Source organism: Zingiber officinale, chromosome 6B (genome assembly GCF_018446385.1).
Source record: "Zingiber officinale cultivar Zhangliang chromosome 6B, Zo_v1.1, whole genome shotgun sequence".
Taxonomy (NCBI): Eukaryota; Viridiplantae; Streptophyta; class Magnoliopsida; order Zingiberales; family Zingiberaceae; genus Zingiber; species Zingiber officinale.
In genome coordinates, this window is record NC_055996.1 from 87743882 (window position 1) to 87756212 (window position 12331).

The 12331-nt window shown below is 35.9% G+C and overlaps 1 protein-coding gene across 3 annotated transcripts; it reads right to left on the minus strand.

The window, feature by feature from the left end:
- Nucleotides 1–2917: 2917 nt before the first annotated feature.
- LOC121992983 (oxysterol-binding protein-related protein 1C-like) lies at nt 2918–11900 on the minus strand. Of its 3 annotated transcripts, XM_042547642.1 has the most exons (10): nt 11177–11900; nt 10739–11095; nt 9541–9640; nt 7333–7775; nt 6232–6387; nt 4739–4906; nt 4521–4661; nt 3770–4000; nt 3554–3667; nt 2918–3296 (listed from the first exon to the last, which is right to left on the minus strand). In XM_042547642.1, exons 1-10 carry the CDS (start codon nt 11738–11740, stop codon nt 3129–3131), a joined length of 2442 nt encoding a protein of 813 aa, XP_042403576.1. In that variant the 5' UTR covers nt 11741–11900; the 3' UTR covers nt 2918–3128. The 3 variants fall into 3 exon arrangements, with proteins under 3 accessions (XP_042403576.1, XP_042403577.1, XP_042403578.1); XM_042547643.1 differs by lacking the exons at nt 10739–11095; nt 11177–11900 and adding an exon at nt 9027–9134; XM_042547644.1 differs by lacking the exons at nt 9541–9640; nt 11177–11900 and having other exon boundaries at nt 10739–10877.
- Nucleotides 11901–12331: the final 431 nt, after the last annotated feature.

Consider the following 12331-nt stretch of genomic DNA (forward strand, 5'->3'; position numbering starts at 1 on the left):
ATTTCTATACAACGAGAGTTCAAATGTCTCACAAGGTATATCATATGCTCGTGATGTTCGAACCATTTGTGATTTTGGACCGTTATTAGGACTCATCTGAGCTTTCTGGTGATTTTGGACCGTTATTAGGACTCATCTGAGCTTTCTGGTCGATGAAAAACTTTCATAAGGTTGAATTGATTATCAAAAGGATTAATTTGTAATCAAATATCTAAATTAACAAAATAATAATAATAATAATTTATAAAATGATAGAGGCTCATATGTAATTTTTTTATCAATTTTCTCATTAATAAAATAAATACAAGAGAGATGAATCGATTCAGCTAATTCAATTGCATTTCTTTTACCATTTTAAGTTCGATGATGCAAGCAATTTCTCAACTTTTAGCACTAAGTTATAGCTAATTAGACCTTTAACAAATATATCATTTCTCAGTATTTTTAGAAGAAATTTATGATGAAAACTCTTATGAATTTATTTTGATCCAGCTACATAAGATCCAAACAACAAAACAATATGCAACGGTAAAATACCCAGATGAGTAATAAGATGATCATAATTTATATTTTAAATGAGATTAATATTTTATAGGCTAGTTTTAAAATATGCATAAATTATGTTTTGAATTTATTCTACCAACAAAACAATATAAAATTAACGCAAAATACAAGGAAGGAGTTTCTTCTTGAGAAATTACAGCCCATAAAATTAATTATTAACGAAGACAGGAAGAAACAGAAATGAGAGGAGCCAGGCAGGCCAGCCATGGTTCTTTTATCTTGCGAATGCCTTTGTCACTGTCACTGACGTATACATTTACCAACAATCTGTGACATGGAGAGGGTTCTATGCAGTGTCAGATCCAGACAAAAAAAAAAAAAAAAAAAAAAAAAAAAAATTGTTCAAAGAAGAGAGCTGAGTTTATCTTTCTTCTCACTGTCCATCAGATTGTAACATATTGATTAAATTTTTCGAGAGTAAAGGGATGCTCAAGCACACCCTCACTCCCCTAAATCCGCCACTAGTTCTATGAGGAACGGTCCTGTATGAGGTACTATCACTTTATGATCTCAGATTTGAATTTTAACAAATTGAGATGAATATTTTCTTTATATATCAGTCATTATTCTATGTTAATATTAGAATAAATTGGCGGGGCACTAGGTGATCAGTCTCCTTTGCCAACGTGATAGACATGTAAATGGTTGCACTTTGTTTTTAATATTAAGGTCTGAATTTGACGCGAAATTTTGGACAAAGTCAGGTCAAATCGGATTGAAATGAAATGATTTTGGTAGTTTTTCGAAATGATGCATGACGTCGCCGCCGTGTTACTACACCAAGTAACAAAGGTGTGGATGGGACATGAAAAAGGGTGTTTTGGAGATTGACACCTAATTAATTGAATTTAGCAGAATATTAAAAATAATTAAATAAATAAAGTACTTGTGGGTTTCATTAATTTTTATAAGGCGAATTCTGTTTTTTTTTTGGAATAAGATATATAATAAAATGGCTCTAACAAACACAACAAAGAGAATTCATTTTAAAAAATTTGTTCACTTTTAAAATCCAAAATAATTAATTGAGAAGCTTTGGCAGTACTTAACTACTTAACTTCCTGCTTTATTCTTGTCTCTTGAGTCACATCACGATACATATGCGTTGATTGTCTGCATCTCCCAATCTTATTTGTCGTTAAGATTTGATTTCTGATCATCTTCTAAAGAAATTTTTAACTCTTCGGAAAGGGCCGGGGTTCAAACAAACTGTACCATTTATATTCTTAACATGGAATCTTATTGAATGCCCTTTTCAATTAACTACGCAGTTACAGACATTTATTTCTAAAATTGCAGGTGATCGATAGACATGCAACTGCATGGTCAAAAAGAGGCAAGGAAATGCACGAGAAAGGGATTGCATTGTGTCATTGGTACAACAAGTAGCTGTCCCTGGATTGGATTGTGGGTACATCAGTAGCTCCCTCTAATGTAGGCAGGCTTCGATTCACAGTGCTTTACATGGAAGGCAAAGGCAGCGAAAGAGAAAGAAACAGTAGATTGATGCTTATGAGAGAGACGAGGAGTTTGTCTGCAAGTACAATTGGAAACTTGATTGATACAATTGTACTAAAAGAAGATTATGTTCAAACGCTCCTTACAATTTTACGAGGCATCTTATAGATCTTGTGAGGATTTTTTTTTTTTGGTTTTCCGAGGATATAACTGGATTGATATAAGAATCAATGAGGATCTTTAGGTGCTAGAATGAAAAGGGTGAAAATAAATGAAGCATTTTCTTTTTTGACAAAAAAAACCCTGTCAAATTGGTGTTTTTCTTTCAAAACAATAAAAAGACACTTTTATCACCGTTCAATTTATCATCCGCTAGGATAAAACAAATGAGAGTGACCATTATTTGTATATCAATTTTGGTTAAATTTGCCATATGAATTATAAATTTAAAAATGATAGAAAATTAAAATAATGTAAAGACTGCCACAATTTTTTTTTTAAAAAAATGAATTATAAATTAAGAAAATTCAAAAAAAAATTTGAAGGATATTTTTTTTTTCATAAACTAGAGATTTAAGTAATATCTATTTTGTAAATTTATGAATAAATTATTTTTTATTTTGATCAAATTATAAAATTCAAAATTAACCATATAATGATTTTTTCCTAAAACTATACACAAACAAGCATTAGGAGCAACCATTAGAATGGTGGATGAAAGTGCAGCGGATTTAAATAGATAAATTCAGCAAGAAAAATTGTATAAATGGCACTTTTGATTAAAAAATAAAATAAAACAACCCTCTAGCAATTGAGAAAAAAATAATATATCATCTTAATTTTTGTCCAATAATCAATTCTCATTGCAGCGACAAGAGCACAGAAAACTGGCTTCTTTAGGGAAAAGAGTATCTTGTGTTAAGTTAATTGGACCAATAAGTAAACATCAGTATAACCTACATTCTCATTTCTTTATGCTTTACACTGAATTTAGTTGCTAAAAAATGGCTATAAAACCATTAGAACCAGGAAAGCAAAGAACAAAAAAGTAATAAATATAGACGGAAAATAAATCAAAGAAATACGTTTGCTTTTAAAAATTATAGTCAATCATCAATTTGATCATTGGCGACTTGACCGAAGATATCAGGGCATCCATCCCATTTGCCCTCTTCTCTGGCTTCCCAGTAACCACCTACGTATTTATATGTGTCATTTTCTTTATCTTTCGCAAACCACCGAGGTTTCCATCCTCTTTCCTGCATCTTTCTTGCCTGCATTGACATAGTCATCAATGAGCCACCAGAAGAATCCAAACACAAAACAAGTATCAATGGTTGTCAATTGATGCTTAAGAATTGTTGGGTAGGTTCACTAAAAAAAGCTTAAGACGAGTATTTCAACAGAAATTAAGTCCAACTCTTTCATGAGCAACAAATCAAAGGTCTGAAAATTGAAAATTTGTTTGTTGCGGCAACTCAGTACTTATGGCAAGTCGTTTGGGATAAAAAGAGAGTATTTCATGCTTAACCTGTCGTTGACATTTTTCAAGTCTCAATTTTTCAGCATTTGCCATTTCATACTGCCCATTCTCCAAGCACCTCTGGTCAGGTCTTAGCCTTGAATCAGTAGGTGGCAATTTTTCCTGCTCAACAGTTCAGGCAGACAAAAGAGGGAATAAACAAACCATCATATGCCCCATTTAAGCAACACCCATGGATGTGAAAAATGGATGAATGTTTCTTACCTTTAACCCAGGGGTGAGTTCATTGAGTGTTATTGCAAACCGTGTGAGATTGTATCTGGTAGGACAACTAGGAGGCCTGCTACGTTTCCACAGCAAGTGTGCTTCAGACAATGGCTCACATCCTCTACCTTTCCCAGAGCAGTCTCCATTGACATAGTGCATACTCTCGTCCCATTTACCAAATAGTGTAGCAACAGTTCTTCCATTACGATCCTGAACTATGCCTTGCACCTATAATAGTTTATGTATAGCAACTTACATTTCTGACAAGGAAAACAAATTATTCTTCATACTTTTACTATTTCATTCCAACAAAAGAGTCATAGGGTATGAAATAAATTTGAAAAATTTGGCAACAGGGTTAATCAGAGAGCTCAAACATTCCTACGCTGCTTGGTAAATTCACTGTAACCATTCAAATCTGCGGTCAAAAGCAGCTTTGGGCCAATGCTAAAATCCTAGTACAGAATATTGGTATAATAAACATTCAATATATGGTCAGAGCCAACATTGGTTGGTGTTCAAATCCTTGCACGAGAGAACTTTAAGGCTTAAATCAAGATCATGATGTGATAGGGTGTAGCAAAATTAGAGAATCATCAATAAAACTTTAAAGAATTGAAAATATATATGAAAGAAAAAAAAACACTCGATAAAGATAAGTGACATGAAATACTCTTCAGAAAGAGGAAAACTTGTGCAGGAAATGTATTGTCTCCACCAAAATAAGGATTAGGAGAATGCTCATCACCTGATGAGGATTTCGATCTATTATTGACTGTTCCTTAAACTTTAGCTTGCATGAATATTCACGATTTCCTTGTATCCGCATAATCCCATAATGATCACAGTAAAGTTTTCCTAATATAAGGTTGTAAATGGAAGTTGCCACCTGAAATCAAATAGTTTTCAACATTCGAGATGAGTCAAAAAAAATGAACTTCAAATATCCCATGCAAAGGCACGGACCTTGTTCCATTGAAAGACTTCTCCATCATCAAATTCAAGGGTTAAAACACCAACAGGATCCAGTTGAATTGAGCGGCCCCAAAATTTACTTTTTAAATTGCTATCACCCCAGAATTTCCATCCTTTACCTTCACAATGACAAGCAACAATCATGGGATGGTGACTGACCTGTAAAATTTTTACCAAGAATGATGGTACGTGTCTGGCATTCTCACTCAAAATATTGATTGGCATTACCAAAGTGTAAAGGAAATTATCTTTAAGAACGTGATACAATATCAAAGCTTTCACGATCCCCCACAAAAGGAATCACTAGGAGGACAGAAAGAAGAAGAGTTTTTGCTGACAAGACCATAATGTTAAAAGTAATACATCAAAAGCTCAATGCATGCTGGTAACCAGACCATGATTCATACACTTTCTTCTGGATATTCTGGAATGTTACAGCACAAAACCATCCTTACAAAAAGTATATTCAATGCACAAAAGTCATTCAGTATATATATTACCTTTGGACTATGCAAATTCTAGCCTCAACCTGTATTTATCATTTCCTGACAAATTAATCCTTGCGCAACTCTTTTACTCCATAAGTCTGAATGTTGCATGTAATTCAGACAAAAGATAAACATAAAAGTAGCTCACACATGACTAGGAGGCATTTATTAAGTTCTTAGCTATTCAATCAAATTCATTCAGATGACATCCATAGTCTTCTTTGAATACATTCTAACAGGTTGTACAGTCATAAACATTGGAACTACTATCACCAAGAAAATTATTTTTCACATCATCTTTTTACGTTGGCACTTTTACCCAACCTAATAGATTTGCATTAAATTTAAATTTTGCCTTATCTTCCCCTTTCTGAAATTATATATTAACATTTTTTGTCATATTAGTTGTATTTATATATTAATCAACTGCTATTGAGGTTATTTTTGTGTCAACTCACTGTACAATCCCTTGATGATAATAGGTTGCAAGTTACATTCGTAGCTTGTGTGAGATAATTCTTTCAAAATGATTGACAAAGTTTTTAATAAGATGGCAACAATTATGTAAGACCTATGGATCGTCACACTTGTGGTTTGTTGAGAAAACCAAATCATTTATGCCATGATTATTCCTTCATAACATGAAATGGGCTCTAATTAGTTGCATGATAGTTATTTCTGAACCTCATAATAGGTGTCTCTTACAATGGATTGCTCTTGGCCAGATATTATTTTAGAAAACACCAAATAGAGACAATAAATTAGCATCTCACTTCCATTGCAAAATTATAGCTCACTCTGTTAAAGATCACACCATATATAACATATGAGAAAATGAAGACGAGTAAAGAACATATGATATAATTGTGCTCAGATACAAGCAAAAGTATCTTTGTACCTGCTCAAAATAGGGATGTACATACAATAGTCACCTATGACATAAGTGACTCTGCAATCATAAATGATCAACCTTAGGATTGTAAATATTGAACTTACCTTCTCTGAGAAGAACCTAAGGCGTTTGTCTGGATAGTCAGCCTCATATGTCTCCCCCAACAGTGGATTAAACGGCTTGCAGGATCTGCCATCAGTTGAAGCATATGCAGAAACAGCAAAAGCAGCCACATTAAGCATCCTCATTAGTCCATTTCCCTACGGTTCCATTTGGAAATATATCAAGTTAATCAAATATAACTCTCTCGTATCAATCAGTAAACACAACCATATAGAAACATGAAAGAAGCATTAATTCAGGAAGAATAAGAGGCCAGAACAAGATTGCCTAAGAAAATTAGAGAAACAATATTACCTAAGAAAATCAGAATAGGTGACTCTCTTGGAAATTTCAGTCAAAATTAAATGATTAATAACCACAATTGGAACCTGTTAATCCACACTATTGTACCAAAAATGAGCCCAATATTTTATACAAGTATGATGAAGTTGGGAAGTACAGAAGCAAGAATGGATTATACATTGTGATGATTAGTTATTTAGCTTATCAGGATATTGCCACAAACACATTTATTGACCAAACCAAACAAAAAGGCCATCAGAAATAAAGCCAAATTCATAGTCAAAGAACATACCATTTGCATTTTTAATTTGCATGTATATCAGGAATGAGATAAATTCTGATATTTTATAATCTATCAGTATGACTCTAGCATAGCAAACTGTTTCATACCACTCAGTGGGATATTAAATAAAGTACATATTATGACCCATTAAGAAATTGTTGGATCTAGATATGGGTTTGGATTCTATAAGGGGACATATGTTTGAACAGTGTCCGAATCTAGATGTGAATTCCTTGAAAAGAGAGATCTTTTCCTGCCATTAGTCTTACTCTGTCATCCAATAATTCATTTTAATTCATGGCAAACACTATGAAAGATGGAAAACTATGATTGGACTTGTCCGCTAACAATAATTACACGAAACAAATATTAAATGGAAGTCAAAGTTCTCAGAAATCTTAATCTGAACAAAGAACAATCCAATTGCAGCAGCATACCACTTTACAAATGAATTTGGTCATTAAACAAAGAGACACTGATTTGGCCAATAGAAATACCTATCATTTTAGATATTCACCTTTTTGCTCCATTCAGAAGCTTGGTCAAGAAGGTATGAATATTCCAAGTCCTCAAAACATTTCTGCAATGAGGAAAGAGGTTCATTGAAATACACAGGAAGGCAAACTTTTGTAAGATCCTTTCCAATATTGTCCTTAATTATTGACCAGAGGCTCACTCCTTTTTCCTTTTCAACTGGATCAGGCATTTTTTTCCGCCTGGTAACATGGGAATATTTTAATCCCTCATACTGCATTGAGGAATCACTGACAGAACCGATACCATAATCATTCTGATCATCAGAATCATAATCAGATCTTTGGAAGCTAGATTCAGGGCTCTTAAAAGAGCCTGATGAGAGAAAATCTCGTGTATCAAAATATGTATTATCTTCATCATCTGTATCTTCTTCAGCAGCATCATACATTTCATTGTCATAATCAGATTCACTTGCACTCCATTCTACGAAAGAACATATTTACAAGCAATTAAGATCGATAGGAAGTTAAGCTGACAATTGACTCATATCATGACTGATATAAACCACATAACCCACGAGAATAGGAGAAAGATATTGCAGCCATATTCTGACAAATTATTGATTATGCATAGAAATAATATTCAAATTTCAAGTTCTGTCCAGCATAATTAATGAGCATTCCTCAAACAAGCAAAGGTCCTTCGACAGGTTTTCAATGTGATCTTTTAAAAACTATAATTTGCATTCAAGAGGAATCTCACAAATTGACAATTAGGGCATATATAATAGAAAAATTGATGAGGAGAAACCACTGAAGAATTACATTCAATTGAGAAAAGGTGAATATCCAAGAAGTAAAGAAAGTCATGGATTTCTTTAACAAATGCAGAAAAAGGCACAAATGTTGCCTCTGAACACTTACACACTAGTAAATGTCCAATATGTGGCAAGAATAGTTCACTTACTTGGTTAACAATGTAAACAAACGACTGCAATGTCTTAAGCCGAGTTATAAGATTATAGTGGACAAGAATGATGATGGTTCTTTAATCCAGCCATAATGTTGACCAAAATATCACAAAGTTATTCAGGAAAATGCATTCTTATTAACAGTGTCACCTTGCAGTACACTTGCAGGTAGTTAAAAGATCATAGTCAATGTTATACTTAAATTGATATTGAAATCCTGAATAAAATACAAAATGATTTCAGTTATTCTCGGGAAAATTTAGTTCCTGAATGAAATCCTGAACAATCAGATGATGTCTGTACTATGCAGAAGGGCATGTTGAGCAAATTTCTGCAATCTACAAGTGTAGGCGTTCACATTTTAAAAATATAAATAAATAAGAGAGAGACTTGCAAGAAACCATGGCAATGGAAGTGAGCAACTTTTGGCAATAAGAAGAGAGTAATTTGAAATCTTTTTGAACTCATCAGAGTATGTCACAAAAGAAAATTAATCAATGGAAAAACAAGCCAAAGAGTCCTATCAGCAATTTGTGTACATTAATTCAAGCAAGAAAGTTCTCGAAAATAGAAGAAAAACCAAATAAGTTTATCATATAGCATCAATTGTGAAGATAATGGAAGAGTGAGATCTGATCCTGAAACGCATGATAAAGCTCTGAAGAAGCCTACAAGCATAGAGATAAAAGAAGTGGCACACATTTGTCTTTTGAAGAGAAAGGAAGGCATGCATCCCACCAAAGTGATCAAAGTGGGATTAGAACCTGAGATATTGACAACTTCTTTCAAGGTCATTACCAGCTAAGCTAGTTGGCACCTTCAAAGTGGCCCAAGTAAGTTAAAACTGCTTCAATTGGATCATTATTAGCACCCTAAAGAAATAAAATAAGAAACAACATTAAGAGTTAAAATGGAAAACTAGCAATATTGAGATCTTGATTAGGAACAAGCCTAGATTTCAGGAAGCTGCAGAACAAACTTATATGAGTTTATGCAGCAAGGATCACAACTCACACAAATAAATTTCTATAGAAAGATTTACCTATCTAACTGAAATATATTACTTTTACCTACTGGAGATGTATAAGTTGCCAAGACAAAACAATCTGCCCAAATGTACAAACATCAAACGAATGGTGGATTGATTCTCTTTTATCCTCCAACATTATAATACATAAGAATTGGTTAAAAAAGAACTTTTCCTCAGGAAATCATGTAGTATAAATTATATTGCATAGATTATACAATTATCACAATCCATCTACCATGCAACCATACCACTACATTTCTCATGTCTTGATCTATAGGCTGACCCTTTCTTTTTTGATTGCCTTTGGCTCTCATCAACAACAGTATTCTCCAAGTCAACTTTTTCTGTCTACATAATAAATAAGGAAAAAATTTCTAAGTACACACAGGTGTTGTGCTAATACGAAAAACAGTATCATTCAGAATGATTGAACAGATAAAAATTGTCGTATTTAACAAATTTCAGAATATCAATAGGTGATAAATAGACACAAGGTTTAATATCAACTCAGGAATTCAAACTGTAGACAGAAACATAAAATAAGCAGGTTCCAGGACTCAATAATGGAGTAGTCTTAATGTGATTTTGAAATATTCCACTAGAAGGCATGGATTATCTTGTTAACCACATGCACATAGAGAGTTTTACCACAATATAGTCAATTGAAGCATGAGTATGACAGTGAACACATGATATGCATTTTGACCTTCCCTTATCAAGAAATGCACAATAGAAATTGAATTTTTAATAAGGTTTTACATTACATGCATACACAACATTGTATATTCTTGAGAATAGCGTAGTTACCTCATATGTAGCAAAAAGAATATTTCTGTTGAATACATATGCAAGTGCTTTGATGGATTTGTTTGAATACACTAAAATTATCAAACAATTCTGAACCTGAAAATGAAAAAGAAAAGGACTAGCTAGCTGGTGTGAATGTGTGATGTTCATATAAACTTTCTGCATCCTACAAGGACCTGACCAAAAACCTTTTTTAAACCTGAAGACTTTAACCCAAAAGTTTAAGCTGCTAGGAAAATATTAATAGATAAATTTAAGATCTGACATCCTCTGCAGGGTCTAAAAATTTAGTTTCTCAGTGTAATGCAAGTCGGGCATCAACAGACATCATTGCACAAACAAAACCACAATGAATAATTTAACAGCAGTAGTCAACTGCAGCACAAATGGGGTTCATCAAGTAGACAAACTAATAACATATTTCTCCCTGCTACAATTTGTAATGTTTTAATGGGGTGATCTTGGAATGGTTCGAATACAAATTTATAATTGAAAAGTCTAATGATAAAAAAAAAAGTCTATAGAATCAGCTCGCTTCAGCAGCATCAATCATTCAAGAAACCTCACGAGATCAAGATGAGGCCTCAATTCTATACCAGATAAAGAAAAAGGACCAGATGTAATAAGTCCCTTTTATACCTCTAAATGTCGGAGGGTGTCGACCAGGAGGGCTTGCTTCTGCTGAAGTAGCACGAGCTGCTTGTGCAACGCAGCGAACTCGCTTCGCATGATCTGCTCGCAGTCCTGTATCGCCGTCTCACTCAGTCCATCCTCTTGCAGCCTCTTACGCAACTTCTCTGTGGACACCAGCACGTTGTCGACCGGTGCCATGTGGTCACCGTTGGAAATCCTCGGGAACATGTCCTTCATCGCCTGCAGCACCTCCACCCACGCCACCCTGTCATCCCCCGTCTCCGCTCTCAAGTGAAGGCGCTTGGTCCCGGAGAAAATGGAGAATCTCTTATCGTCCGATCTACTCTCCCGTATCGAGGAAACCTAAAGTATTAAAAATGGCAAAACGTCGGAAGCGATTTTGAAAAGAGCGTAAAGAAGTCAATTAGGGCTTCAGCTCCCGACCTTAAGATGGACTTCGCCGACCGGCTTGCGGGGATGGTGCGAGCCACCTTTCTTCCGGCGGGCGAGCCTTCGGGCAGACTCCTCCCCGATGATCTTGGAACCCTTCTCAGATTCCTGCCTCAGGTCGATGCGATCGGGGCCGTGGATCTTGTAGTAAGACAGTACACCGTCATGTAGCACGAACCAGCGCGGTCGCCATCCCTTGCCGTAGTTGACCCACTTATGGAGAATCCCGACGATACCGTCTCCGACGATGTTGTTGAGTTGGACCTCTCGGTGGTCAAGTGGCGCGTCGTGGAACGAAGTGCGGTGGGAGGCGGAGAGATCCGCGGACCTGTGACAGCGGCCTTGATCGCTGTCCGTTCCGGCAGGGGAGCGGAGGCCGCCGCTTCTATTTGCAGGAAAGAATTCTCGCCTGCGGACGTCTGAGGTAAAGGGAGGCGGCGGTAGCGGGGGTGGAGGAGGGGGCATGGCGGGTAGGGAGGGGAAAGTTAAGGAGGTCGCCGCGGCGGCGGCTGCTGCTGGAGAGACTGGAGCAGAAGAGGCGCAGCAGAATGGATTCATAGCCGGATAATGAGCCTTTTGAAGAGAGAGGCGACGGCGGCGGAGGCGACGAAGACGGCGGGGAGGACGGGAGATCGTGGCGGATGCGCGTTGACGGAGCAGTTTCGTTGGTTGGTTTTTTACTCCGCCCTGTTGCTTTCCCGTTGGAAAATAGACAATATTTATTAGGGTATTCTGAAGAAACGGTGCGAATATTCATGCGATCATGCCTCTTTACATAAAACCACTCCATAATATTAATATTAACACCATCCGACACATGTAGATGAACACGGCTCGTTTTGCTGGTCAAAATAGACCGAAAAGAAGAAACATTAATTTGGTCGAACAATCGCTGTAAGGTTTACACGTGCAAATAATACAAAAGTAAGGAGGAGATGCGAAAGAAGCGCACGGCTCTACCGCTCTACGGACGGGAATAGGAGTCGGGTGGAAGAGGAAAAGGGTCGTTAATTTGTCCAATTGGATAAGTTAACTACTACTTTTTCCAATTGGGTCACGGAGAAAGGCAATTAATTAGTTTGGACCACGTTGCAATCGGCCGCCGGGCCGGCCGTCCGGTCCAACCAACCGGATTTATATTTATTTAAT

Excerpts from the sequence above, each read along its gene's own strand:
- LOC121992983 (XM_042547642.1), bottom strand. The coding sequence starts at position 11,740 with ATGAATCCATTCTGCTGCGCCTCTTCTGCTCCAGTCTCTCCAGCAGCA. Across the intron at positions 4,001-4,520 it reads TAGATCGAAATCCTCATCAG|GTGCAAGGCATAGTTCAGGA; the intron begins GTGATGAGCATT and ends AAACTATTATAG. Across the intron at positions 3,668-3,769 it reads AACTCACCCCTGGGTTAAAG|GAAAAATTGCCACCTACTGA; the intron begins GTAAGAAACATT and ends ACTGTTGAGCAG.